Below are 25,880 nucleotides of genomic sequence, written 5' to 3'. Positions count from 1 at the left end.
GTACTGAGTTAGAAGAGAGCTAGTTTTTTAAATGTTTCAACTGAACACAACAGTGAGGGCCATCTTCTTGAAGTATAAAAATGTATACAGGTGAACTCCAAAAAAGGGATTTAGTCCTAAAACAGACTTTATGATGTCTTATCAAACAGTCATTTAAAGAGCTAACCCCTTTTTAATAGTCCATCTTTGCATGTCTAAACAAAACATTTGGAAACTTGGGGCTGCCTATCTGTTTTGAATCAGAGATAATTAATGCCATGTTACCAAATAAACCATCTTTTTGAATTGCAGAAGTCACACAGTTTAGCCTTTGGGATTAAATTATTTACAGTACTACCCAATATATTTCTAGCATCAAGTCAAGGATTGTTTCACTTTAAAAAGGGGGAGTAGACCAACAGTGGCCCTGAGCCCCACCTTTACATATGAAAGAGAGGGACAGCTCAGTGGTTTGAGCATGGGCCTGCTAAACCCAGTGTTGTGAGTTCAATCCTTGAGGGGGCCACTTAGGGATCTGGGGCAAAAATCAGTACTTGGTCCTGCTAGTGAAGGCAGGGAGCTGGACTTGATGACCTTTCAAGGTCCCTTCCAGTTCTAGGAGATAGGTATATCTCCTATTATTATTATTATTATTATTATTATAAAGCAGTCCCTCTGAATTCAGTGGTAGGCGTGGGTGAGTTTGTGAATGAACCTTACCTTGACAAGCGCTCTAGTTTCTGTCGGTGACCAGTACAGTAGCTTTGTATTACTGGGTAATTGTAGAAAGGCCTAGACAACTGCATATCATCATCTGCATGCAACAGAGAAAAAAATACATAGTTCCAGAAACCTAATAAAATTGGAAGTAATTTTAAAAAGACTTGAAACAGACATAACTGCTGAGTTTCATTTTTAATATTAAGAACAAGCAATTTGACAACTTTGGAAGAAAGTGGTTCTAATTCTGCTCTTTTTAATTTTTTTTTTAAATAAGACAGCAGTAAGACACAAGGCTCACTTCATTCCTTATTTTAGTAAGTGACCCATATTTGAAAATTATCCCATGAATAAAGATTACTGGGTAATTCAGACCACATGAAGTAAAAGTTTCTGTGTTATTGTCCCCAGCAGAATAAAATATATTTTTAGGTGATCTCAGACAGGGACTGCTTTTTTAAATTTGTAAAGGGAGTATTTATATGCAGATTTTCTTCTACATCTATGTAAGCCAATACATGTGTTTTTACTGATTAAAAAATGCCATCAAAATACTGGGGATATAAGGACAGTTAGCTAGGAAACTGAATAGACCAAGTTCTAAACCTAGTAAGAGACTTCTTATGGAGGAGGAGTTAACCACCATGAGTAAATATTTACCAAAATATGTGGAATACTTAAAAGTAAAGCTAGCGTTGGAACTGGATTAAAACAACAATTACATAAAAGGTTAGTCTACACTGATGAAACTTAAGTATACATTACAGCTGTACCAACACAATTTGTTGGTAAGTCATTTACCAAATTATGGTTTTAAGAATTTTTCTTTTGGAAGCAAATATTGCACAAAGTGGTAAGCGCTTGTCACATCTGAACTGTGTTATTGTTCAAAACTTACCTAAACCCTCTGGAAGGAGACTGGATCGGCAGAACCAAATGACCACATGTGCATACTGAGAAATAAGGCTGGTTACAACCTGCTTATTTGTCAAATCTGTAAAGCCTGGAAAGAGTTTATAAAATTACATTGCCATTCAACTCCTTCAGTTACCAGAAATATTAACTATGATGACATTGATAAACTGGTTCTTTTTTTGTATTGAAAGCATTCAAGACATTTTTACATTTCTTATTTCTAATCAACCCTTGGAAACAACAGTTACTTTACAGTTTTTCCTCTACAATTCTTATGGAGACACCTGGATTTGCTATTTTAGAGCTCCTTAAGCACTGGATTTCCCCCCCCCCTTTATTTTGGAGAGAGAGCTCTCACCCTGTTCAGGACTTCAGACTTCATGAAGTGGCAAGAAAATTCTTGGGTATTACTAACACACACCTCACCCTAGAGGCTGCAGCATCTAACACAGGAATGGGGAACCTAAGGCCTGCAGACCAGATCCAGCCTGCTGCTTCATTATTTCCAGCCCGCAGCAAGTTTCCGTGCAGGCTCACCCCGCTATGGAGGGAAGCGAGGGTTGCCAGGCTGTTAAAAGTCCAGTTGGCTCTGTGTAGCCTCCAGAAGCGGCCGTCATGTCCTAGGAACAGGGGCGATCAGGTAAGCTCCACGCACTGCCGCCCCTCCCCAGCACCAGCTACGGAGCTCCCATTGGCCGGAAATCACAGCCAATGGGAGCTGCGGAAGACAGTGTGCACGGCACAGAGCCCCCAAGCCCCTCCGCCTAGGGGCCAGACATGGCGGTCACTTCTGGGAGCAGCACAGAGCCCTGTCAGACAGGGAGCCTGCCTTAGCCCCGCTGTGCTGCCGACCAGGAGCTGTCTGAGGTAAGCGCTGCCCAGCTGGAGCCCGCACCTCAAACCCTCTGCCCCAGCCCTGAGCCCACTCCTGCATTTCAAACCCCTTGGCCCCAGCCGGAGCCACGCCTGCACTGCAAACCCCTCATCCCCAGCCCCAGCCCAGAGCCCATACCTCCATCCGGAGCCTTCATCCCTTCTCCCGCACCCTGCACCTCTCATTTCTGGCCCCACCCCAGAACCAAGGGGAAGCCCTGAGCTTCCGAGCTCCCCTGCGGGGCTGCATATAGCCCGCAACTGATTTTTTTCTGTGGGTCAGTAGTCCCAATAGAAAAAAGATTCCCCACCCCTGTTCTAGCCAGTGGCCTCTTACACAACCTCTTGAGCTGACTACCCTATTCCACCCACATGCACACTCAGTAAGCAACCTCCAAATAGCCTCCTCCCTGAGGGTTAATTGACAACTACAATGTTCCGCATTCATAGACTCAATCCTTCTCCCAGCTGCTGAACCTGATTGCAAAATTCCAAACAAGCAGCTTGATCCTCTTTTGCAAACTGGAGAAAATTAAGAAAAAAAAAGTGAAACTGAAAAAGGGAACGCTCACACTTTCCATAACTCGGGCCTATTCCTCTACCTTAGAAATAAAATGTACTCAAGTTGATAATACTGTTACAAACCTCTCTCAGTGAGCTCTTGTGCTTCTGTTAGAAAGCAGTTCAAGACTGTGCTAAGGTTGCTAAGAAGCAACTGGCAGTGCTGAAGAGACTGTATAGTCTGTGGATCAATGAAGTTACATGAGCCATCAAACAGTGGGACACCTTATAAAGGACAAACATTACATAGTTAGTCTGTACACAACTTCAGGAGAAGAGTTAAAAGCATTTCTGTGGACATACAAACTATCATGTGAAGTACTAATACACCCACATTACTGCATGTATTCAAATTAGGAAAGAACACTTATTTCCTGCAAAAATGACTATACTCTAATACTTACACATCCGGTCAAACTCATCTTTTGTGTAAATCACTTTATTCCATGTCCACTCGAGAAAAAAGCGCAGGTTAGCAGCTGAGTTTGGTTGTTCTATTAAAAAAAATTAAAAATCATGAGAACAAATTCTCTTCTAGGTCAAAAAATAGAGTTAATAAAAAGCAGAGCATTACCTTCAGCTGTCCACTGTTTGATGCAGCCAGTAAGAAGTCCTAAAGAACTTGTTTGGACAGCAGTAGATAATATAGCTTCTAACTGCTCCTCCTAAAAATGTAACAGAGATAAAATAGATAGTAAAAAAGATTCAAATGCTTTCAAGCCAGCAATGGTAAATAAGATTTGTTTCCAATTGTATGCAATGTATCTGGATGCCAAAAACAATCAAATACGTTTGAACAAAATCAGTACAAAATTAGTGAAGTATGATTAGAAACTTTTTACCCGCAGACAATTCTTTCCAGACCATCTTAGATCTTAGCTGTAGATAAAAGGTCCCAAAAGCAGTTTCAAAGTTATAACAACATTTGGATTTTTTTTTCTTTGTCAATTTAAGAGAGTGTTTAATAGAGTTTGCCTCTTATCCTTTTCATCCCTTCACATACTGAATTCTAAAAAGTTATTTACTCTGTGATTAGGGGCAAGATGCATCGAAGTGTAGGGAGAAATACCCATATAAGTGCGCTGGGGAAAAGGCATCTGTGCTCTTGCTGTTTGTTGACCTTACTGTCCTTAGATTTGAAAACTAGCAGCAGTTTTATGAAAAGAAAGGAGCAACACAATGAAAACAGTTCTTTAGTGAGGGTTTCTTGCACTTTACTGTTTTCTTACAATATACAGACTTCACCATTCTCATCTTCAAAATACGTATTTTGGCTGGAGAAGTAAGAAGTACAGCTAAATATCATATCTTTCCAATAATTTTGGGAAAGTCTGTTAACAAGGAAGGTAAGTGAAAAATCAGGCATTTCTCATGAGAACAAGAACGTGGTTTCTTTCTGCTGGAAGTGCATCAGGTAGTTTTTAATACAACATAAAATAGCAGAAGAAGGTAAAACCAATATTGTTTTTTGTTTGTTTCACAGTTGAGGCCCCACTCCTGCTCAGGACTCCAGCGTACCGCTAAGTCCTTTAAGTTACTTTCACTCCTGTATATATTTGTGATTTTTATGCCACAGGCAAATCATATGAGAGTATTTATCACATTTTCTGGTAGTTTTACAATAATTTCATTTAAACAAAATGACAATATATAGTCACCTGAGTCAAACTAGAAGCTTGCACATCAATAAGTCTCGGAGACAGCAAGCCAGCAATAAGACATCTATTGAAGTTATCAGGAATGGCTTCATTTAAAAAAGAACCAGATTTCTTTAAAAAATGTAAGGTCTGAAACATTAATGACAAACAATTTCAAATTAAGACAGCTATAATTATTCAACTCTGATGTTTATTCAATTGACAAATATGAGTAATTATTTACAGCAGATATGTTATAAACACCCTCAAAATACTTCTCTTCTCTAAACAGAAGCAGCAAAGAAATCTTACCTCACAAGTATACTTTACCAAGTTGGCATGTAAATTTAACAGTTGTATAGTCTTTGAGATGGCATACCAAAGCAACAAAGCACATACCTGAACAATTAAATTTCTCAAAATAAGTCTCAGATTACTCAAATAAGACAGCGGCCATTAGACTATCTTGTCTAAATATTCATCTAGCTTCTCTATTAACACACACACCACGCTGCTTCTTAAATGCTGACTCTAGCATCCCAGCAGAAATGAATGCTAAAATTACACACACAAACCAAAAACTTGATGAGATTCTCTCTGTTCTTATCTGTGGGAGAAATAGAGATTTGAAAAAACAGCCAAAAGATGTGCAATCTTAGGGACTTTTTGGTCTCCTTAGTTGAGCTGCATGGTTGTAATTTACCAGATTTGTCTTAGGTTACAAGAACAACTTTTGAGAAGTGTAAAGGAATGCCAAAAGGGCCAAGAATGCATACTCTTGTGGCTTTTTTTTTCTACACCAATAAGTGCTTCTCACACAGGGACAGCAACAAAGTCAGAAGTGCATCAGTCGTAGCTCGAGTGGCTGAACCAGCACCCCAGAAATTACAGTAACTCCTCACCTGAAGTCATCCCAGTTAACATTGTTTCATTGTTATGTTGCTGATCTATTAGAGAACACACTCGTTTAAAGTTGTGCAATGCTCCCTTATAATGTTGTTTGGCAGCTGCCTGCTTTGTCCACTGCTTGCAGAAAGAGCAGCCCATTGGAGCTAGCTGATGGGGGCTTGGAACCATGGCGGACTGGCAGCCCTCCTATCAGCTCCCCGCTCCCCTGTGCGGCAGCCACCCAGCAGACTATCAATTACTGGAATTCAGCTGTCCCTCCCCCCACTGTCCTGTGCTGCTCCTGCCCTCTGCCTTGGAGCTGCTTCCAGAAGCCTCCTGCTAACTGTGCAGAGGTGGGGCAGAAGAGGGATGCTAATGTCAGGTCTCCCCTCAACCCTCCCGCTCCTGTACCCTATCTTCACAGAGCAGGGAGGGACACCACAGGGCTCAGGATGGAGGGAACTTGCTGGCAGCAGCTGCTGTCTCAACTTGCTAATCTAGTTAAAAAGGCAATGTACTTAGAGTGGGGTCAGCATACTTAAAGGGGCAATGCACGTCTCTCTCTCTCACACACACACACACACACACACACACAGTCTCTCTGCCATGCTGTCTCCTCTCCCTCTATTAGTGCTGCCTTGTAGAGTGTGAGGCTATATTAACAACATGTTAACCCTTGAGGGCTCAGCTGAGTGCTAGTTCACCATTTGAAGTGAACCACCCTCTGAATATGACTATATTATAGAGTCTTTTGTCTGATGAAAGAAGTTTCCCTGGAACCTAACCCTCCCTATTTACACTAATTCTTATGGGGAAATTGGATTCGCTTAACATCGTTTCACTTAAAGTAGCATTTTTCAAAAACATAAGTACAATGTTAAGTGAGGAGTTACTGCATTTCTGCTGAAGAAATGCCAGTTAATGAGGGAGCAAGGACTAGACAGTATCCAGGTCATTAATATTCTGAGGTAATATAAACATGTGTAGAAGAGATAAAGTCTTCAGCATAAAAGTGTTGTGCACAAAACTACACTCAATTTCTACTGCATATGGAAACACCTACTCCATGTACGACTTCAGTTCATAGCTACTTAAGTACCAAAAATTTAGTTAGGTGGAATGTAACTGGTTCTCCCTTTTCCAATTCAGAAAATAATTTCCCTCCTAAAAATATAAGGTCCCGGTCCAGACTCTCTCTCTCAGCAGCTGTAATCCATGAAGCGCTTGAAAGTTGTGCTTGGACATGTATGAATGAAATACACAAACAAACTCCTCTCCATCCTAAATTAGCCATCAAATTTTCAAATCTTCTCCCTGTCCTAAATTGTATAATGATGAAAATCCAGGCTTAAAAGAAACAGTTGCAACCTTATGTATGGAGAGACAAGGATGTTACCGCTCCATAATCTAGAATTCAAACCAAGTCACACACGGCTTTATCGTTACCTCCTGAGAAATCTACATCAGACTCATCTACACATATTTAGGACCTGTTCCAGTTGAAGCCAATAGGAATTTTATCACTGACTTTAATGGGGCAAGATATAGCCCTTTTAGCACAAAATGCTCTCCCCCCTGCATTGGTAAATATAGGTCAGTTTAATACAAATGACAGAGGATGAACTTTTTTAGATATCAGAAAGCAAGAAAGAAAAGAAAAAAAAAAAGTACCTCCTTCTGAAACCCAGTGCAAGTCATGTGAACAACTCCAGAGTTCAACAAACAAGTAGCATCTAAGAAAACAAAGAGCACTTGGCTAAAAAATCTACATTTTTGAGAATACGGTACAGTAATACAAAGTAAACAGCTTCTATTAAAAATGGGGTTAATATTGGGAGTGGATTAAAAAGCTAAATATACTTATTTGGCTCACTAGTTCACTTACAAATTTATTTTGCAACATTCACACATCTGTGTGGAAATTTTACTTGGGCGGTACACTATACAGAACAGCTCTAGCACAGTACACAAATTAAACCTATTTAATTTCTGTAACAATCATTTCTTCACAGGCTATATTACAAATGCATCAGATATCAAAATGTGGCAATCTGCGTCTAAAATACTTTCCAATATTAAAGAACTATTTTGAAAGTAACATTTAAGTGTTTCTAATTGTTTAAAGTTACACACAGGAAACACACACACACACACACAGAAAAAAAAAATCAATAAATTACATAACCTCAATTCTCTTATTAAGTTTGCTCTCCTAAATTCAGCTAAACTGAAATACATACCAAAAGTGTAGGTGCTTGGATTAAAAAACTGCTCAGGGGGCGGATAGGAAGGAGGAACTCCACGACTTAAGCTTCGCTCATGTACCAGAATATCCAAGATGTGGTGTGAAGAAGTCATACTCACTACAGCATCCAGCGACCATAATGCAAAATAGGGGCAATTATGAAGAAATTCCCCTGGTCTTAGAGAAAGTAAATACATACAAGAAAGAAGTCGATTAATCATATATAACCATTTTGAAAGCTACGTAAAATACACACAAAGTCTCACCTCAAAGAATCTGGCATTTGAGCGTGATACCAGCGATTTATGTCAAATATGCCCAAATAAGTAGATGGTTTGCCCTGGCCATATGTATTCACTTGCCAGCTGAAGACTGATACACTCGTATCAGGAGATATTACTGTAAGAAAGATGGCATTTCTTTAAAATAAATCAGCAAGCACTGCTACACAATAACATTTAGTTTAAGCTTGTCATACTACTTGTTAAACACTATCGCTGGGGTAGGAAAAAAAAACAACAATATTTTGGCAGAATGCTTTAGTGTCTTAAAGATATGAAATGTTAACTCCTTCAGTAGCTATAACCCAGGTTCATTTTGTTCATATAACAGATTTAATAAAATATCTATTGCTGGGACCAGGCTAATCTGAATTTCCCATATTTCCAATTATTTTATCAAAATGTGTAGCTATGTGTTAAAAAAATATAAGTTAATACCTTTACAAAGTACCATCAATATGAAATTAAGAAGAATGTCAGATTAGTGGTTTGCATTATTCATTTATTGATCATTGTGTAATTGCCTCATTTACATGCTTCTAGAATAGCTACTTTTCAACCAGATAAGATTCAAAATACAAAAGTGTCACAAGAATATCATGTAACATAACAGGAACAAATACCTTAATTTAAAAAACACAACATATGTTGCCTAATACTATAGTAGCTTCCAATAAGGGTTGGTTGTTTTTGGTTTTGTTTTTTTTTTTAAATGGGGCAGAAAGGGAGACTCCTCAAAATGTGAGCAAAGGAGACACTTAATGCCCTATGCTATTGGTGTGTGGAATATGGGGAACAAAGTAACTATGCAAATTTAAAATATGAATATTTTTACCCTTATTAGGTTCTTCTAGGTACATCATTTCCAGTCGGGGGTCCCCATCCCATTTCCTACAAGTGTTCTTCTGTTAGCCTCTGTTCTATCTTCTGTTTTGTCAATTGCTCAAATTATCTCTGAAGTCATTGACTCTTTAAGTTTAAAAAACAACTGAATCAGTTTATCACAACAGCTTTTGCTCTTTCAGCGTGTGCTCTCTGATCAGCAGTAGCAGAAAGTCTTCACAGAAAATCTTAAGTGCAAAGAGGCTGTCTTCCTCTTCCCTCACCTCACTATTCATTAGTGTTCTATTTTAGGTCAATGGCTCAAATAACTACCTGCTTGCCTACACTTAGAACGCTGCAGCACTTCGATGTAGACACTACTTACGCCAACAGGAGGGATTTTCCCATCAGCATAGGTAACCCCCTTCCCCAAGAGGCAGTAGCTAGGTTAACAGAAGAATTCTTTCACTGACCTAGCACAATCTATATGGGGACTCAGGACAGCTAAACTACACCGCTCAGGGGCGTGGATTTTTCACACTCCTGAGTGACTTATGCCAACCTAATTTTCTAGTGTAGATTATACCTAAACGCAGGTCTACACTACAGCCGGGATCGACGCTCTGAGATAGATCCACTGTTGGTCGATTTAGCAGGTCAAGTGAAGACTTGCCAAATCGACAGCAGATGGCTCTCCAGTCGACCTCTGTACCCTACCCCAGATGAGAAGAGAAAGGTAAGTCAACGGGAGAGTTTCTCCGGTCGACCACTTGCAGTGTAGACCCCAGGGTAACGTGACATAAGGTATGTCGTCTCCAGCTACATTATTCACGTAGCTAGAGTTGCGTAGAGTAGGTTGACTTAGGCTGTGTCTACACTACCGCAGTAAGTAAAACTATAATAAAGAGTTCACTATCTACCTGAAAGGGAAAAGAGAATTACCAACTATAACTTGGACTGATATCATGTGGGAACTTTTTCAAAACGCAGTTTGTGCCTATCTGTCATATAAGTGAGCCTCAGACTACTGCTTCAAAGTGAAATAAATACAAAGGGGTTGGGAGAGAGGCTGTTTAAAGGAACACTTAATATCAAAAGTATTATAAATAATTATAGGTGGAGCTGGCAGCACTTCATTAGTTAAAACTGCCTAACATTTTCCATTGTAAGACCTTGTTTTCAGCTGCTTATAACTGCCAAAATTTAACCACAAAAGCTGAAATTTTTTATGCCACGGGTCTGCCCTGGGCTGATCTGTTTGTTTGTTTTAAGGATTTAAGCAACATAAAATGGTTCTGCCATTTCTGAAAACAAGGTAAGGGAACAATTATGTTTCACCAGTGTTAAATTTGTACAGATATTCCACTGAGAAAGTCTAGCAGCTCCATTCTTTAGAACAGAGAAGCATAGACTAGCCCCAGGTTAACAATTGGGGGAAAGGGGAGGAGTTGATTTTGTCTTTTACAAATCCTGGACCCCATCTTTCCATAAAGAAAAAATCATGTTAATATTTTAAGTAAAATTATGTTACATTTATCCCTCAAAAAGCTGTACACACTTAGATTTACCCTGGAGGGGTGGGGGTCGGGGTTGGAAAGCATTCGAAGTCAAATACTTTCCCCCATGAGTATGGGTGTTCAAAGTTCATCTTATTTCCTAGAAAAGAGAAAAATCACCCAACTAAGGTGCTTTTTTTTTTTTAATCCAAAAAGAGCTACTTTCTTTGTGTTTCCACAAACTACAGAGCTTAAATAGAAGGGAGGGGGAGAGGAGAACTCCTTTCTCCTCATACACTGAAGTTCTCCTTCACAGATGCCCCTTTTGGCTCATCCACACTGTAAGCAGCTGACCACTTTTGGGTTTCAGTATATAGTTAAACAGATAATCTGGAGTTTAACAGCTCAATCTAATTTGGATATTTATATACAAACAAACTTGAAAGCATCCCAGTTGGCTACATAGAACGGATATGCACAATAGCCTACAGGAGATATTGGCGAGCAGTATGAACTCCGTGTTTTGGGCAGCCTTTGTAGCTAATGCCTGCTGTATTTACTAATTATAGAAATGGTTGTATCATCTTTTCCTGCAACTACTGCATGTACACAAAAATTTCACATTCCTTTTTATGTCCTCCACACAAGAGGAGGACAGCATTAAAAAGGCCAAGCCAGAATACAGCTTTGGACAATCTGTATCCAAAGCAGGATTATACTTTTAACTTACTTTTAAGTTAAAAAGAAGGCTGAACACCAAAAAGCCTACACCTCAAAGATTAGATTTTTTTTTCCAATTTAATCATGTACCTTACATATCAGGTTTCCCTGTTCCACTGTCTTTTTCCATATTAATTGCAACTCAAACATCTTGCTTTTAGTTTTTAAATATGTTTATTCTATACAACTATTTAAGCAAACTTTTAGGGCTGTGGGTACAGAACTATTTCAGAATGATTCTCACATGCTAGAACAGATATTTTTAGAATCCAACTCCACTGTTTTCTTCAGAAGCATTATGTTACAGATCAATCTGAAAATTTTTTGGACATAGCAACAAACCTTCATTCACGCCATCCTCTCTGTCAACATGGCTGCGAAATTTTTCTATAGTCTGACAACTGAGTAGTTTGGTATTGCTAGTCTGCCCTCTTAACGAAAAGACTCCACCTGTGAGGTCTAGACTGTACCTTTCTTCACAGTACTCCAACCCCTGAAAGATACATAATTATTTGAAATGAATATGTATGATATTACACTTAAATATGGAAGAGACTGCATCTCTTATGAGTCAACCAAAAGAATCCCAAATAACATTTTTTTAAATATATTTTGGCATGTTACAGAAATTAAGTGCAATAAAGTACTCAATAACCCTAGATTTGAGGAACTAATTTTGGTAATCAAAACTAAGTTGATACAAAAATACTAATAATGTTCATCATTTTCACTATTCAGGAGAATTTTCCTACTATTATGCAGTTTTACAAGGACTTGGCAGTAGCTATATGGCAAATAGTTAAGAATCAAGTTTTCCTTTTTTATTTCTTTAAAACCCCTACAATAGTAAGCTTTAAAAAGCTAAAATATACATTTCTATAGTCATCCTAATCTACCCACATTCTAAACTTTTGTTTTACTTAAGACAAAATACAAGTCCACACATTCTTCCATATCACATTCTCTCTCCAAACAAGCTTTATGTAACGTGAAAAGAAAAACAAACATTTCACATGCACACACTAAGCAACTCTGGGAATTCATGTATAGTTATGTCAGTCAGACTTTATCAAAAGATACATCTGAAATCAAGCAGTGCTGGGGTACACAAAGTTTGTGTGTCAAAGCACTGGTACAGGGCAAATGAAGGTATTGAAAGCTATGAGGTGGGAATGCCTATGAGGTGCAAAAATAAGTATATGTTTGCCTGGAGGAGTGGGGAGCAGAGGAGACCACACACAGGGCAGAACAGAAAATAAGATCTTTTAGTCAGAGCCCTAGAACAACAGCATAAAGTGAAGCAGAAACACGGAAAATTGAAACTGAAGGGAGAAAAAATAATTTTGAGGCGCTTCCCCATATCCTCCTATCAAAGCACTCATGGCAATGTAAAATAAAAAACATGAATAAATTACAGTGAAAAGCCCTTTTAAAAAAAATCAAAACCTAAGGTAAAACAGAGCACATTCTGTTAATCCAGAGCAGTGTATCAACTTTGCCTTCACTATGACTGCATGTAAACTAAGATAAAGCAATGGCATCCACATTTAGAAAAAAAAAGTTTAATCACTTTATAATATTTATACCTTGTCCTCATACTATCAATTTTTGCTTTTCAAAATTGAAAGACATCTTCTTTCAGTACCTAAACATTTATATAGTCAACACTCACATGAACTATGGTGAGAAAGGAGCTTTTCTTGCTGTAAGGGAAGCACATGACAGGAGGAAACTGAAAACACTGGGAAATTTAAGCCTCTGAAAGTAGCTATTTTTCAAGTCAATAACTCAGTATAGCACTACAAAAATATGCAGATTTCATACTGAAAAAAGTTAATGTAAATTATATGCATCCACACTGCTTCCAAAATATTTGGAAAGAACAGTATCAAAACAGATGTGGAGTGGGTAAAGAGGGAGGAATTGCTATGTCAGATTATTGTCATTTGCGTCAAACTTTCCAGAAGCAGTTTTTTCAAACAGTACAAGGTGATTGCTGTTAAGATTTATGTGGTATAAGTATGACAGATTCATTGACTTTAATAATGTATGAATACTGTATTTTGATCAGGTCATTGTGCTGCTTATCGTATACATATATTGTGTTAATTACTAACAAAGTTGTCAAGAAATAGAAGTGGGTCCTAATATTCACATCTCCTGACAAACACTTCAAGAGAGTAGAGACAATGCAGATATATTCACTCAGACAGCTGCTGAGCTGCTCAACCAGTTTAATGAGGTCCAAGAGACACTAGACAGAACAAAGACCTTTGGCTAGATTTAAAAAGCGAGCCTCTGAAGTCAGGGAGACTGAGGTACAGACTGTTACCCATATACCAGAGGCAAGAGGGTCTGGGATTATATTGATCTTCCTAAGCCTTTAGGGAAGAAACAAACCATCTATAAACATGGCTGTTTAAAAAACAAACCAAAAAAAACCCTCTTCTCTTATGCTTTGGTTTAAGAAAGCTGCCTGGGTTACAAAATATACACCACTGGTCGCAGCTCCCAAAGGGAAGTAATCCAGGTACCAAGTCCAGTGGAAGGTAAACACAGTTGACACATGTGGTACTGCAGCCTAGTATTCTCATCTAAAAGTGGGAGAACCCAACCCACAAAGGTAAGGCATGAGACCCAAGACCTGAAATGAGTGCATTCAGAAAGACATGAGGAGGATATCCCTAGCACCAACCATGACAGCGAATATTACTGTTTCCAATTTTTGATTAATACAGTGTGTTGTATTTCATAGACATACATACTTTACCTCATACATGATTTGTCCTGATGCCAAGCGTTTTCTGTCACCAAAGGCTAACTGCAGCAGATGCAAACTCACAACATCTCCTTCACTAGAAAGAAATTACAAGTTTGAGTATAATTTCAGCACCTTTGCAATCCACCTGAAATATCTGATAAACAAAGCAAAGCAGAACCATATTGTATTGTACATTGAAAAGGATTATGTTTCTGTTATAAACTGGAAAATAACCCACTTTCCAAACAATTGTAATTTGTCATATTTGGACAACTGTAGCAGAAGAGGAAATAAATTTGAAGAGTTTTTCATCTGGCACTCAGTATTTGACTGACTGAATTCCGGAACTCTGCTTTTTAGCTTAACTCCAGCGACTTCAGATTAATGTTAACCATGCAATTTTCCAGAGCTCTAACATCTATCTATAATAACACTACCGGCATCACTTCTTTACAATGAAATGTTAATGCCGAAACCTTTACCCAAAGAGCCTTAAATATAAAAAACTTACAATCTAAACTGCATGCTCCGATTGTATTATTTTGTCATGTTATAAAACTAATGAAGAACCAAAGTTTTGAGTTTGAGAAAGAATGATTAAAAGGATAGTTACTTCTGTTTTGCCTACTTTCTGAAAACCTGAATTAAAGTTCTTATATAAAAGCATTTCTCAGGCTCTTGGGAAACAACCAAAATACAACAATAACAGCTCTAAGACAGCCATTTGAACAAATGCAATAAAAAACTGCTCTAAAAGCCACAACTCAAATGGAGACGGTATTACACAGAAAAAAAAAAACAGATTATATATATACACATATATATACACACACACACACATATACTGGTGCTCAGATATAAGACAATGGGCACCTTATTAATCTCAAAGATAGAAATAAGGGGTCATGAAATACCTGTAATAACAAATGGTCTTCCAAGACATGGGATAGTAGCTTATCACTTGGGACATTTAAAACCAGACAAAACAAAACACTAGAAAATTGTTTTTGGAAAAAGGCATTTCTAGATGTTCATCACAGTAGTATTCAGTAGCTCCTGTCCCTCTGTACTTGCAGGAGTTCTATGAAAGCTACTGAAAAGTCAAGTATAAAGCTTTTCGTAAAATACAAAAAGTCATTTGCATGGCTGCAACTTTCAGTGGCATTTCACCAGTGCTATAATGGTCTAAGTTCTATTTATGAGAGCAATTAAGATTCACAATCCCATTTTGTAGCAAGAAGCCAACAGATTAAATTTACACTTAAAAGCCTCACTACTTCTCAGCTATTATAGAGGTGGCAGTTGTAGTTCCATTGTCAAGGTTAAACTGAGTGCATTTACATTTTCTAAGTGATCAAAAACAATTTTTTGAAAAAATGCCAGAACAGATTCAAAAAGATTAAGATTACAAGATTGAAATGATTCATAGCTACCATGCTACATATCGGCCCTTCAACTGGAAACAAAAATGCAATACTAAGGGATCAATTCTCTAATTCATAGCCCAGGTAAAGATTTACATTTGTAACGTTCAGAATTGTGCATGTATACCTACTCAAAAGTCAGTTAGCTGGACAACAGATCATTTAGTTGGACAACAGATCATTTAGTTTTCTAAATTAGTCTTCACTCACCTTTCTTGTGTAGACTGAACTGCCCATAAGTAACAGCAATTGCGGGGATCATTTTCAGGTTCTTGAAAAGTAACAGCATAGACAGGTATCCTCCCTCCTTCTAGCTGAAAGTGGTATCTAGAACAAAGTGTGGGGGGAAATTAATCGGGCAATTAGATGTCTGACATTTATCATTCCAAGTGTTCCAATCAGCACTTCAAAAGCCACACCATTTTCTCATGCCAGAAATACTTACAATTATTTTAAGAAAATAATTTTAGAGAACATTTTTAACAATTTGAGAAGGATTTAACAAAGTTAGGCAATTGAGCAACATGGCCGCAAATAAACTTGAATGTAAATAAGTACAATATTATGAACATTTGGACTACTCACACCTATTAATGTGTTCTATGTTTTTTCCTGGGTGACTGCAGTTAAATGAGCAGTCAGCATGAACAGCTGGGGGCACAAAATCTGCTCAAAACGCAAATGATGGCCAAAAGAGCAAACAAGTAGTTGGGTTACTTTTAGAATTTTTACCTATCTTTTGACCAGACCAGAAATTTTCCAAAAATGCCATGTACTCGGTTTAATCCAGCTATGTAAAATAAACTTCATCTTTCCTCAGACTCATTTGAATAGGAAAGACCTTCCAATGAGTCTTCTAATCCAGTGGTTCTCAACCTTTCCAGACTACTGTACCCCTTTCAAGAGTCTGATTTCAGTCCCAGGCAGCAGGGCTTCAGCCCAAACCCTACCGCCTGGGGCTAAAGCATGTAACTTGGCTTTGTGGGGCCCCCTGTGGTGTGGGGCTCAAGGCAATTTCCCTGCTTGCTACCCCATAATGCCACTTGCAACCCCCGTAAACCTATCCCACAATCCCAGGTTGAGAAACACTGACATAGCATATAGAGCAGTATAAACGAGTCATTATCTATATGAAATTTTAATTTGTATGGACTTCATTAGTGCTTTTTATGTAGCCTTTGTAAAACTAGGCAAATATCTAGATGAGTTGACGTACTCCTGGAAGACTTCTGCATCCCCCCTGGTTGAGAACCACTATTCTAATCTATCCCCTGCATTGTTGTAGGATCAATGCATTTTCTCTCCTTTGACACTTCTAGTAGAAACGTCCAGCTTTGAACATCTCCAACAATGGAGTAGCTTGTTTTATTTAACTGAAGTTTTACATAAAACCACCTCCATGCATCTGAAGAAGTGGGTTTTTTTACCCGCAAAAATTTATGCCCAAATAAATCTGTTAGTCTTCAAGGTGCCACCAGACTCCTCATTGTTTTTGTGGATACAGACTAACATAGCTACTCCTCTGATACTCGGTACCTAAAACCAGTTGTTTCCTCCTTCTTTCCTTGATGATTAACAGAAGTGGTTTGAGATAAATTATAACATCTCCTTTGCACATCTGATAAGGTAGAACTCAAACTAATTCTCTGAACATTTTATTATAGGCCTGATTTTCAAAATTTCATCATTTTTGCCAATCTCCTCTGAATTGTCTTGTTTCAAAATATGGTACCTAAAACTTAGTACACTGGTTGTACTAGAAAGAAGGTTCTGGGGCTTGGGGTAAGTAGAGTGAGTAGGTCAAAAAGACAAATGTATTTAAACCCCTTAGTCTAGAAACAGGTAATTAATTCTACTTGGCGCAGATATGATCTCAGTTGGAAACACTTAACAATATTGGTCATCTAGTCCAACCCCTTGCTTAAAGCAGGGCCAATCCCCAGACAGATTTTTGCCCCAGATCCCTAAATGGCCCCCTCAAGGATTGAACTCACAACGCTGGGTTTAGCAGGCCAATGCTCAAACCACTGAGCTATCCTCCCCCCAAATCCTACTTCTTGTTCAGCGAACTGCTAAGACAAACAAGTTTGTTTACATTTAAATGAGATAATTGCTGCCCACTTCCTATTTACAATGTCACCTGAAAGCAAGGTATTTACATGCCAGATATGCTAAACATTCGTATGTCATTCATGCTTCGGCCACCATCCCAGAGGACATGCTTCCATGCTGATGACACTCATTAAAAATATTGCATTAGTTAAATTTGTGAATGAATTCCTTGGGTGGGGGAGAATTGTATGTCTCCTGCTCTGTTTTATCTGCATTTTGCCACATATTTAATGTAAACAGCAATCTCAGATGACGACCCCAGCATAGGTTGTTCATTTTAAGAACACTTTCACATTGGACAAAATGCAAAGGTACCAGTATGAGATTTCTAAAGATAGCTACAGCACTCGACCCACAGCTTAAGAATCTGAAGTGCTTTCCAAAATCTGAGATGGATGAGGTGTAGAACATTCTTTCAAAAAAGTCTTAAAAGAAGCAACACTCTGATGCAGAAACTACAGAACCCAAACCACCCAAAGAAGTCAATCTTCTGCTCTGACTCAGATGATGAAATGAACATGCGTCGCTCTGCATTGCTTTGGATGGTTATCAAGTAGAACCCAGCATCAGCATAGACGCATGTCCTCTGGAATGGTGCTTGAAGCATGAAAGGGCACACTTCAGGTGATGTAAACAAGAAGTGGGCAGCATTGCAAATATAAACAAACTTGTTTGTCTGAATGACTGGCTGAACAAGAAGTAGGATTGAATAGACTTGTAGGCTATAAAGTTTTACACTGCTTTGTTTTTCAGTGCAGTTATTTTTTGTACATAATTCTACATTTGTAAGTTCAATCTTAATGATAAAGAGATTGCACTATAGTACTTGTATTAAGTGAACTGAAAAAATACTATTACTTTTGTTTTTTACAGTACAAATATTTGCAATTAAAAATATAAACTGAGCACGTTACACTTTGTATTCTGTGTTGCAACTGAAATCAATATATTTGAAAATGTAGAAAACATCCAAAAATTTTAAATAAATGGTATTCTATTATTGTTTAACAGTGCAATTAATTGTGATTAATTATTGTAAAATTGCTTGACAGCCCTAATTTCATTCTGTCCCACTGGTCTCATCTAAGATTTCAAATAGTCACAGAGATATTTCTAACAGTTATGTAATTAATATACACCGCTACCTCCATATAACAGCACTCGATATAACATGAAGTTGGATATAATGCGGTAAAGCAGTGCTCCGGGGGAGGGGGGACAGGGCTGCACCCTCCAGTGGATCAAAGCAAGTTCAATATAACATGATTTCACCTATAACGCAGTAAGATTTTTTGGCTTCCAAGGATAGCATTATGTTGAGGTAGAAGTGTACTTTAACTTTGTAAAGAAGTACACCTAGCTGTGACAAGGTCTTGGAAAAATCATTACAGTAAAATCAATGTCTCTTCTAAATTTCCACTATTCACTAAACACTACTGAAAGATTGAACTACTTTTCCTTAATTTTACACAAACCAGTTCTCTCATTCTAGTCATTAACCTACTTCAATGAAACATCTACAAGTCTTGTAACCAAGATTATTTATTTTGTAGATGAGGCAGTTAAAGGAACCAGTTAAAAGAAAGAAAAAAAAATAGTTAAAGCCACTAAAAAGATTAATCTAGAACTGGCGTCTAAAGGTTTCAATACTGTATTCAAGAAATTCAACACTCAGCATTCGATCAAAGTTACTTTTCTATTTAACCTAAACCAGTTAAAGGAAATAACTGAGTTCCCCGCCTCCAGATACTGACACACACATAAAGTCATACTTACTCCTTCTTCAAGGTTTTCATATTCCACAGTGAAAGATAGCCATCTGAGAATCCCACAACCAGCTGATTGCTCCTGCTTATGTAGCATAAGGTTGTTACAGCTGCTCCTGATGGACTTAGTAACTGGAAACAGAGATGTCGCCCCTCTCTGGTAACAGCTTCTCTTATTTGTGGGATTTCAACAGGGATCCCAGTGATCACTTCTAGGTCTACACACATACACATGATCATGCAACTTAAGAGATTACATTCTTCATTTTAGGAATATACTATACATTACCTAATACCCTATTCCCTGTCAAATGTGCACTGTATGCAATGTTTTCAATTAGTATTCAAGTTCATTTTAAGAACACAGGAATTATCAAATTGGATTAGACCAGTAGTCCATCTAGACCAGTATTCTGTCCCAGATACTTTGAAGTATAAAAACCCGCATAACAGACAATTATGAAATAGACTGGCTCATAGGGTAAGTTTCTTTCTAGACCCTGTCAGTCAGTGGTTTACCTATGCCCTCAAGCATGAAGTTTATTTATATTCTTTAAGCTCATACTCAAAAGAGACCCCCACTAATGAAGCCACTAAGGTATCTTCATAAAAATGGAACATTGGATGCAAATGAGAGATTCTATACATCCAAATGTAGGTTTGCTTATTTTTTAAATGCAGGTTTTTTTAAAATGTTCCTCTCCTTTCCTTCACGTGCCCATGCAAAGTCATTTTCATTTAAACCAAGTGTTTTAAAAAATGGTTACCTAAAACTTCGTACAAGATCATATTTAGGCATTTAAGACTCCTTCTTCCATTGAAGTCAAAGGCAAACTTCCATCAACTTCAGTGGTGTAGGATGAGGTTAAGCATAAGGATTTAAGAACCTAATTTTAGGCTTTTTAAAAAAAAAAGTTCTGGCCTTAAGAACCAGGAGATTAGAACATCTTTCAAAGAAAGAATTAGCACATCAGCTAAGAATTCCTGGTGTTAAGTAGTCTTCATTATCAGTAGTCTTAAACCAAACAGATCTTAAAGACACAGGATGCTTATGTTTTATCAGATAGGAAAAACGAGTGCACATTTCTCATTTAGGAAACTTGAGTTTTCTTACTTCTCAACCAGAAAATCTGTTTAAAATTTAAAAACGCTAATTTACCTGATGCCTCTATTTCATTTTGACTACATGACAAATCATCCAAACAAAGGTCAATCAGCAGGATATGACCAACGTCTGTAACCACAGCTGCCACACCAAAGAGCCATCGCAGACTCTGGTGCAAATGCTGAGTGCTGACACGGGCTCCACCATGATTAATTATGGGTTCAATAGCAGTTACCTACAAGAAAACTGCATGTTAATTTTTAAGCAATTTGACAAACCATAAATAAAAGTTTTGCAATGTAGTACAGGGCAGAAGTTGGCATATTAGGAATACAATTCTGTAGTTACATTCTTATTCATAAGATTCAAAAGCAAAGTATTCTCAGATTATTAAAAAAAATGTACAGCCCTGAGCAGGAGAAAGAAGGGAGTTCATTATATCCTCTAATTTTTTTTTTAGAGGAATGTCCTAAGATATTGAACTACAATTCTTTCAATTAAATAAAATACTCTTTAAATGGTGCTCTCTAATATTGGAGCTCACCAGTTTCAGTTACCTGTTTGAAAACAATATTTTAAGGCACATTTCCATTCTTAAAAAAAAAAAAGGCTTTATATTAAAAACTCAAATTGCAAGCTGATTCTTCCTCCACTCATATGATGAAAAACATTACCAATGTGAAGGATAGTGCCTTTCCTGTGAAATATAAATTGTACTTGCTATGTAAATCTCATGAAGTTTTAGGTGCTCTGTAAATAATGCTATGTAGTGACTAACCTACCTAGAGAGAGGGGCCAGTTTCATGGCAATTAAACATTCTCATCAACAATTGAAGGCAATCATCAGGATAAGACTTTGCAAACCATATTTTATTTTTTTTATATTATATATATATATATATATATATATATATATACACACACACACACACACACACACACACACACATACACACACACACTTTTTAATATATAAATTTTGTATATAAGTTTAAATAAAGGTTGCATTTGATTAGACTAACCAAAAAAAAAAAAAAATTCAGAGGAAGTCAGAAATAGGGTCTTTTTAAATGCACATTCCAATGTACTTTTGGGAATACCGACAGAGGAAATCAAACCTAAAACAATATTGTGAGAGATTACCATCTGTCTTACATGCAAAGCTAACCTTGGCTGAACAGAAAGAAATGAAATGAATTACTGGATAATGAAAGCATTTTCTCTAGTTAACTTAAGATTAAAAATATGACTCTGGATGTGCTAAAGTACATCCCAGGAAAATACTCAACACTATAGTAGAAGTTTTAATGTGTGCAGTCTTCTGCACTAAAACTGTACCCCAGCATAGCAACATATGCTATCCGTTGATTCTCTTATGAATTAGAAGCTGAGCACAGCACACAACAGAAATAATGGAATGTTTTGTGTCATAGGGGGATGGTTATATCTAGCACCCTACCAAATTCACAGGGCAGGGGGTTCTACCATGCGGCAGGCTAGTCCTGGCCCGGGCTGGGGAGGGACAATCCCCTTACAATAGTCTTGTGACACTCCCCCCACACCATGACCCAGTTTTGGGTCAGGACCCCCAGAGTTACAACACCCTGAAATTTCACATGTAAACATCTGAAACCATGAAATTGACTATTTTAAAAATCCCATGACTGAAATTGACCAAAATGGACCCTGAATTTGGTAGGGTCCTAGTTATATAAGAAGAACAGGCCAAAAAGTCTCTTGCCTCAGGTGTCAGCCAGAGAGGGGGAAAAAAAAAACAGATCTGGAAGCTACAGGGTACATATGCACTGGAGCTGGAGGAGTAATTTTCTAGCTCAGGTAGACATACATGCACTAGCTTTGACAGTGCACTAAAATCAGCAGCATGTGTGGCAGTATAGGCTAGCAGCCCTCAGCCCTTACACAGGGTCACAGATGGATCATACTTGAGACAGCTAGGCTGTCCCACCATGGCAGCAACCCCGCTATTTTTTAGCATGTTAGCTCAATCAAAGCTAGTATGCAAAATTACACCTCCAGCTCCACTGCAGAAGGACCCTCAGTCAAGGTTTATTGTGGTTACACAGCCAAGGAATCCAGCTTTCATGTCAGTCACAGCAATTCTTATCTTAGCAGTATCTATAGCAATTTCAATTGCCATTTTTGGCTCCAGATTTCTATAACTCAAGCTTCCTGTTTCCCACTAGTCAAAGGATTATCAACAAATTTTTAAAATGGATTAAAAACCTTGCTGAATTAGTCCTGGTGGCAGCAATAAGAGGAGAAGTACTGCAGTAGGATGCTTGCTGAACTCCCTTTCTACAAATCCTGCTTCTGGTTTCTCTCTCTCTTTTTTTTTTTAAATGTAGCTTTTTTCTTTAGCATCTGGCTGCAAATAAAAGTCATTTGTTGCTTTAACATATAATCTTCCTAGCACCTCCCTGATTTCGACTTTATTTTTCAAGGTTGGAGCCTCTGAAACGGTGTATTTTTTCCCCACTGTGCTACAGCCTGGATTTTTGTGCGTTTTCCTATGCCATTGCCAACTCATATTCCAGAAATGAGTAGACAAAGGGAACTTTCCCCGGCTCACTGAATCTGAACGTTATTCTGTTGCCACCATGCAAATCAGACAAGTATATGAAAATATTTTTTGATACTTTCTCAAAGCAATCATTTAAAAGTGCTAAACCTGTATATCATTGATGTGGTCCATTTTTAGATTCCATTAAAAACACTTTTGAAGCAGAATATTTGTAGTCACACCTTTGTTTGTTTATTTCGCTAATTTGTTTTTAATTCACTCTTTGGGAACGATTACACTTTTTAATATGAAAACACTCTTATGTTAAAGCTAAGTTAGGTGTTAACAGTTTGACACTTTGGTCCAGAGATCCCAAATTAGTGTAACTGGCATAATTTAACTGACTTCTAAAAGAGGTATGACAATTATCATCAGCTGAGAATCTAGCCCATAATTTCAAGAGCTCATTAATGCCTTAAAAAAAAAAAAGGGGGAGGGGAGATGGACAGAAGAAATGAATTACAGAAAATGAAAGCTAAAATTTGTTCCAAGTTTTATTTAAAAAATAGCAAGTATTAAATATGTTAACTGTGTTGAACACAAAACTTATTCACACAAGGCTACAAAGCCAAGAGAACAGCTTACATATTTTAGTAATGAAGTTTACAGCAAATTACTGAAAGACTGAACACACATTAAATAATTAGTTCTTTGTCTACACTGAATTTTATTTGCTTCTCTACGTTCCTAGTGACAGCTCAGGGCATTCCAATCCAATTCAGTGACTGCTTCTAATTGCTGATTAAACTAACCTGAATCTAATGGCAAAATTGGTAGAAAGCAAAATGAAAGCCACCGGTCAAACACGTTTGTAAAAAAGTATACTGTCTATTCAAATCTTCCTTGGCATATATGAAATGTATCCCACATAATGCAAGTCTATATAAAACACAAGGCTATCAATAGTAAAAAAAATTTAGATAATCCCTTGCCTTCTCTCTAAATTTTCCAAGCCTTTACCACCCAACAGCCAGCCTCTCCCATAAATACCTTCGTGCTTTCTCCACACAAATTTTAATGCATGGGAAAAACTAACATAATCCACATTCAGTACTTAATTCTCTTTAAAAATCCCCCCTGAAGACTCACCTCTGCCATGACACCTACAAAACTCTACTTGCTGATCACGGCTAAGAAAAGTGATGACCTGTGACCATCCCTCTTATCATGCCTTCCTTTCCCTACTTCCTTTGTCTTATTAACTTCCCATTGCTTACCCAACCTGAATCTCAATTAATCTTTTTCGAAAAGCCCAATAAAACATGTAACAAAAACTATGCCAATTCTTCACCTCATTAGTTTGCTTATATGTTATGTACCATCCTCTATCCTTCATTGTTTGTCTTGTAGACTAAGTCCTTCAGGGCAGAAAAGAAAGTCTTGTGTTAGTCCAGCACCTAGCACAATGGGACCCTAATTCCCAATGGGACCTTTGAGTGCTACTATAATATAAATGCTTACTACAGATGACACTTAAGAGTTTAAATCCTCCCCCCCGCCTGTCCTCCCTCTCCAGAAAGACTCAAACTGCTCGGAAAAGGGAGGCAGTGAAAGTAGTCATTGTGAAGGCAACTCCAACTGTTGCAGACACTAAGGTGATTAAAGTGCAAAGAATCCTTCGTGCTCCTAGCAATCTGATTTGGACACTGTCTACATTCAGAAAATTTGCATAGTTATTAACTACACTGATTTAATAACAGTTTGCAAGGGTGAAAAAAATTGATGGTAGCTACACCAGTGAAAGCTTTCTGAATGTAGACAAAACCATAGTGAGAGGGGTACCCATGAATCAGACATGCCAATGCAAGGGAGAAGGAACTGTCACTTAAATGCCTAGAAAGATCTCTATACTTCCCACAACAACAAAACAGGTTTATAACTAAGTTAATTAATAGGTTCTTTGCCTGCACTACTAAAAGTTTCTCTCTCCACTCCTTACACAACATCGCTGTGGCAACTACAGGAATTAATCACCGAGAAAAGTAGTATTAGGTCAGTATATTTTTAACTGGAAAAACTATTTAGCAGGTGGAACCAAGGAGAGGTGACCAGCCAACTCTCTGCAGACCACTAAATGTTCTCCGAACCACAGCTTGAGAACCTCTGATTTAACAAGGGGCAATATCACCTACTTTCTATTCTTCATTCTGTGGGAGAGGTAGCATTGGGGCTGAGGTCAGTAATGAGTCAACAGAAGGAAGGATAAGTTTTTGGGAAAAGGTGGACATCTGATTCTCCTTCAGTCCCTCTATTCCAAGTTAGAACGTGCCATTATAGAAAGTTACAATATTTTCAACTGGGATCGTTGTTCCATCTCAGTAAGCAATAGCTACAACTTTCTATTGGCTAGTTTCCTTAAGAGAAGGGTGACTGAAGGTCATGAGCCCAGTAAAGCAACTCCAGACAGTTAAACCAGTTAAGAAAGTAGGGTCCCATGTCTAAGATGCTTCTTTTTAGATATTATCTAATTTGGGATACTAATCATGTATGCAGGGAACAGACTTGCAAGAAAGTTGTGCTTCCCACTAGATGCAAGCTCACCTGTGGACATGAAGATAACTGGTTTGCTAATACCCCCTGCCTTATTCCAAAACACAAGAGAAAGTTTACAAGTCTAAGCGCACACAGTCTCCGGTTAGCTAGTTTGAGATTCTAGGAGAGTGGTTGTAGTTTATTTACAACACAATCAATTTCCAGGATTTGGAATTTTATTAAAGAGGTTGTCATTTTACTCTAAGAGCTATTAAGAATGCATGTAGAAAGGAGGCCTAAAGTATACAGGGTTTGGTTGTTTGTAGGTTTATATCAGCAACTGGCTCGTCACATCTTTCATCCCCTTCTACTCACAAAAATCATAGAAATGTAGGATTGGAAGGGACCTTGAGAGGTGATCTACTCCAGCCCCGTTTTGAGAGACCAAATAGATCTAGACCATCCTTAACAGATGTTTGGCTAACTTGTTCTTAAAAATCTTGATTGACATGGATTCTACAG

General features: G+C 37.9%; 1 protein-coding gene across 1 annotated transcript in view; it reads right to left on the bottom strand.

Moving 5' to 3' along the window:
• AHCTF1 (AT-hook containing transcription factor 1) overlaps positions 1–25,880 on the bottom strand; it is a 78,149-nt gene that overhangs the window by 35,277 nt on the left and 16,992 nt on the right. The window contains exons 4-17 of the mRNA XM_050950360.1: positions 20,360–20,540; positions 19,211–19,418; positions 15,533–15,649; positions 13,908–13,992; positions 11,480–11,630; positions 8,085–8,217; positions 7,814–7,995; positions 7,245–7,306; positions 4,707–4,835; positions 3,623–3,713; positions 3,453–3,542; positions 3,133–3,273; positions 1,598–1,702; positions 700–793 (exon numbers count right to left, since the gene is read on the bottom strand). Of these exons, the coding sequence (XP_050806317.1) occupies positions 700–793; positions 1,598–1,702; positions 3,133–3,273; positions 3,453–3,542; positions 3,623–3,713; positions 4,707–4,835; positions 7,245–7,306; positions 7,814–7,995; positions 8,085–8,217; positions 11,480–11,630; positions 13,908–13,992; positions 15,533–15,649; positions 19,211–19,418; positions 20,360–20,540 (1,769 nt within the window). The remainder of the gene's footprint in view (positions 1–699; positions 794–1,597; positions 1,703–3,132; positions 3,274–3,452; positions 3,543–3,622; positions 3,714–4,706; positions 4,836–7,244; positions 7,307–7,813; positions 7,996–8,084; positions 8,218–11,479; positions 11,631–13,907; positions 13,993–15,532; positions 15,650–19,210; positions 19,419–20,359; positions 20,541–25,880) is intronic.

The sequence above is a fragment of the Gopherus flavomarginatus genome, chromosome 4 (assembly GCF_025201925.1).
Source record: "Gopherus flavomarginatus isolate rGopFla2 chromosome 4, rGopFla2.mat.asm, whole genome shotgun sequence".
Taxonomy (NCBI): Eukaryota; Metazoa; Chordata; order Testudines; family Testudinidae; genus Gopherus; species Gopherus flavomarginatus.
This window is presented reverse-complemented; position numbering and strand designations above follow the sequence as displayed.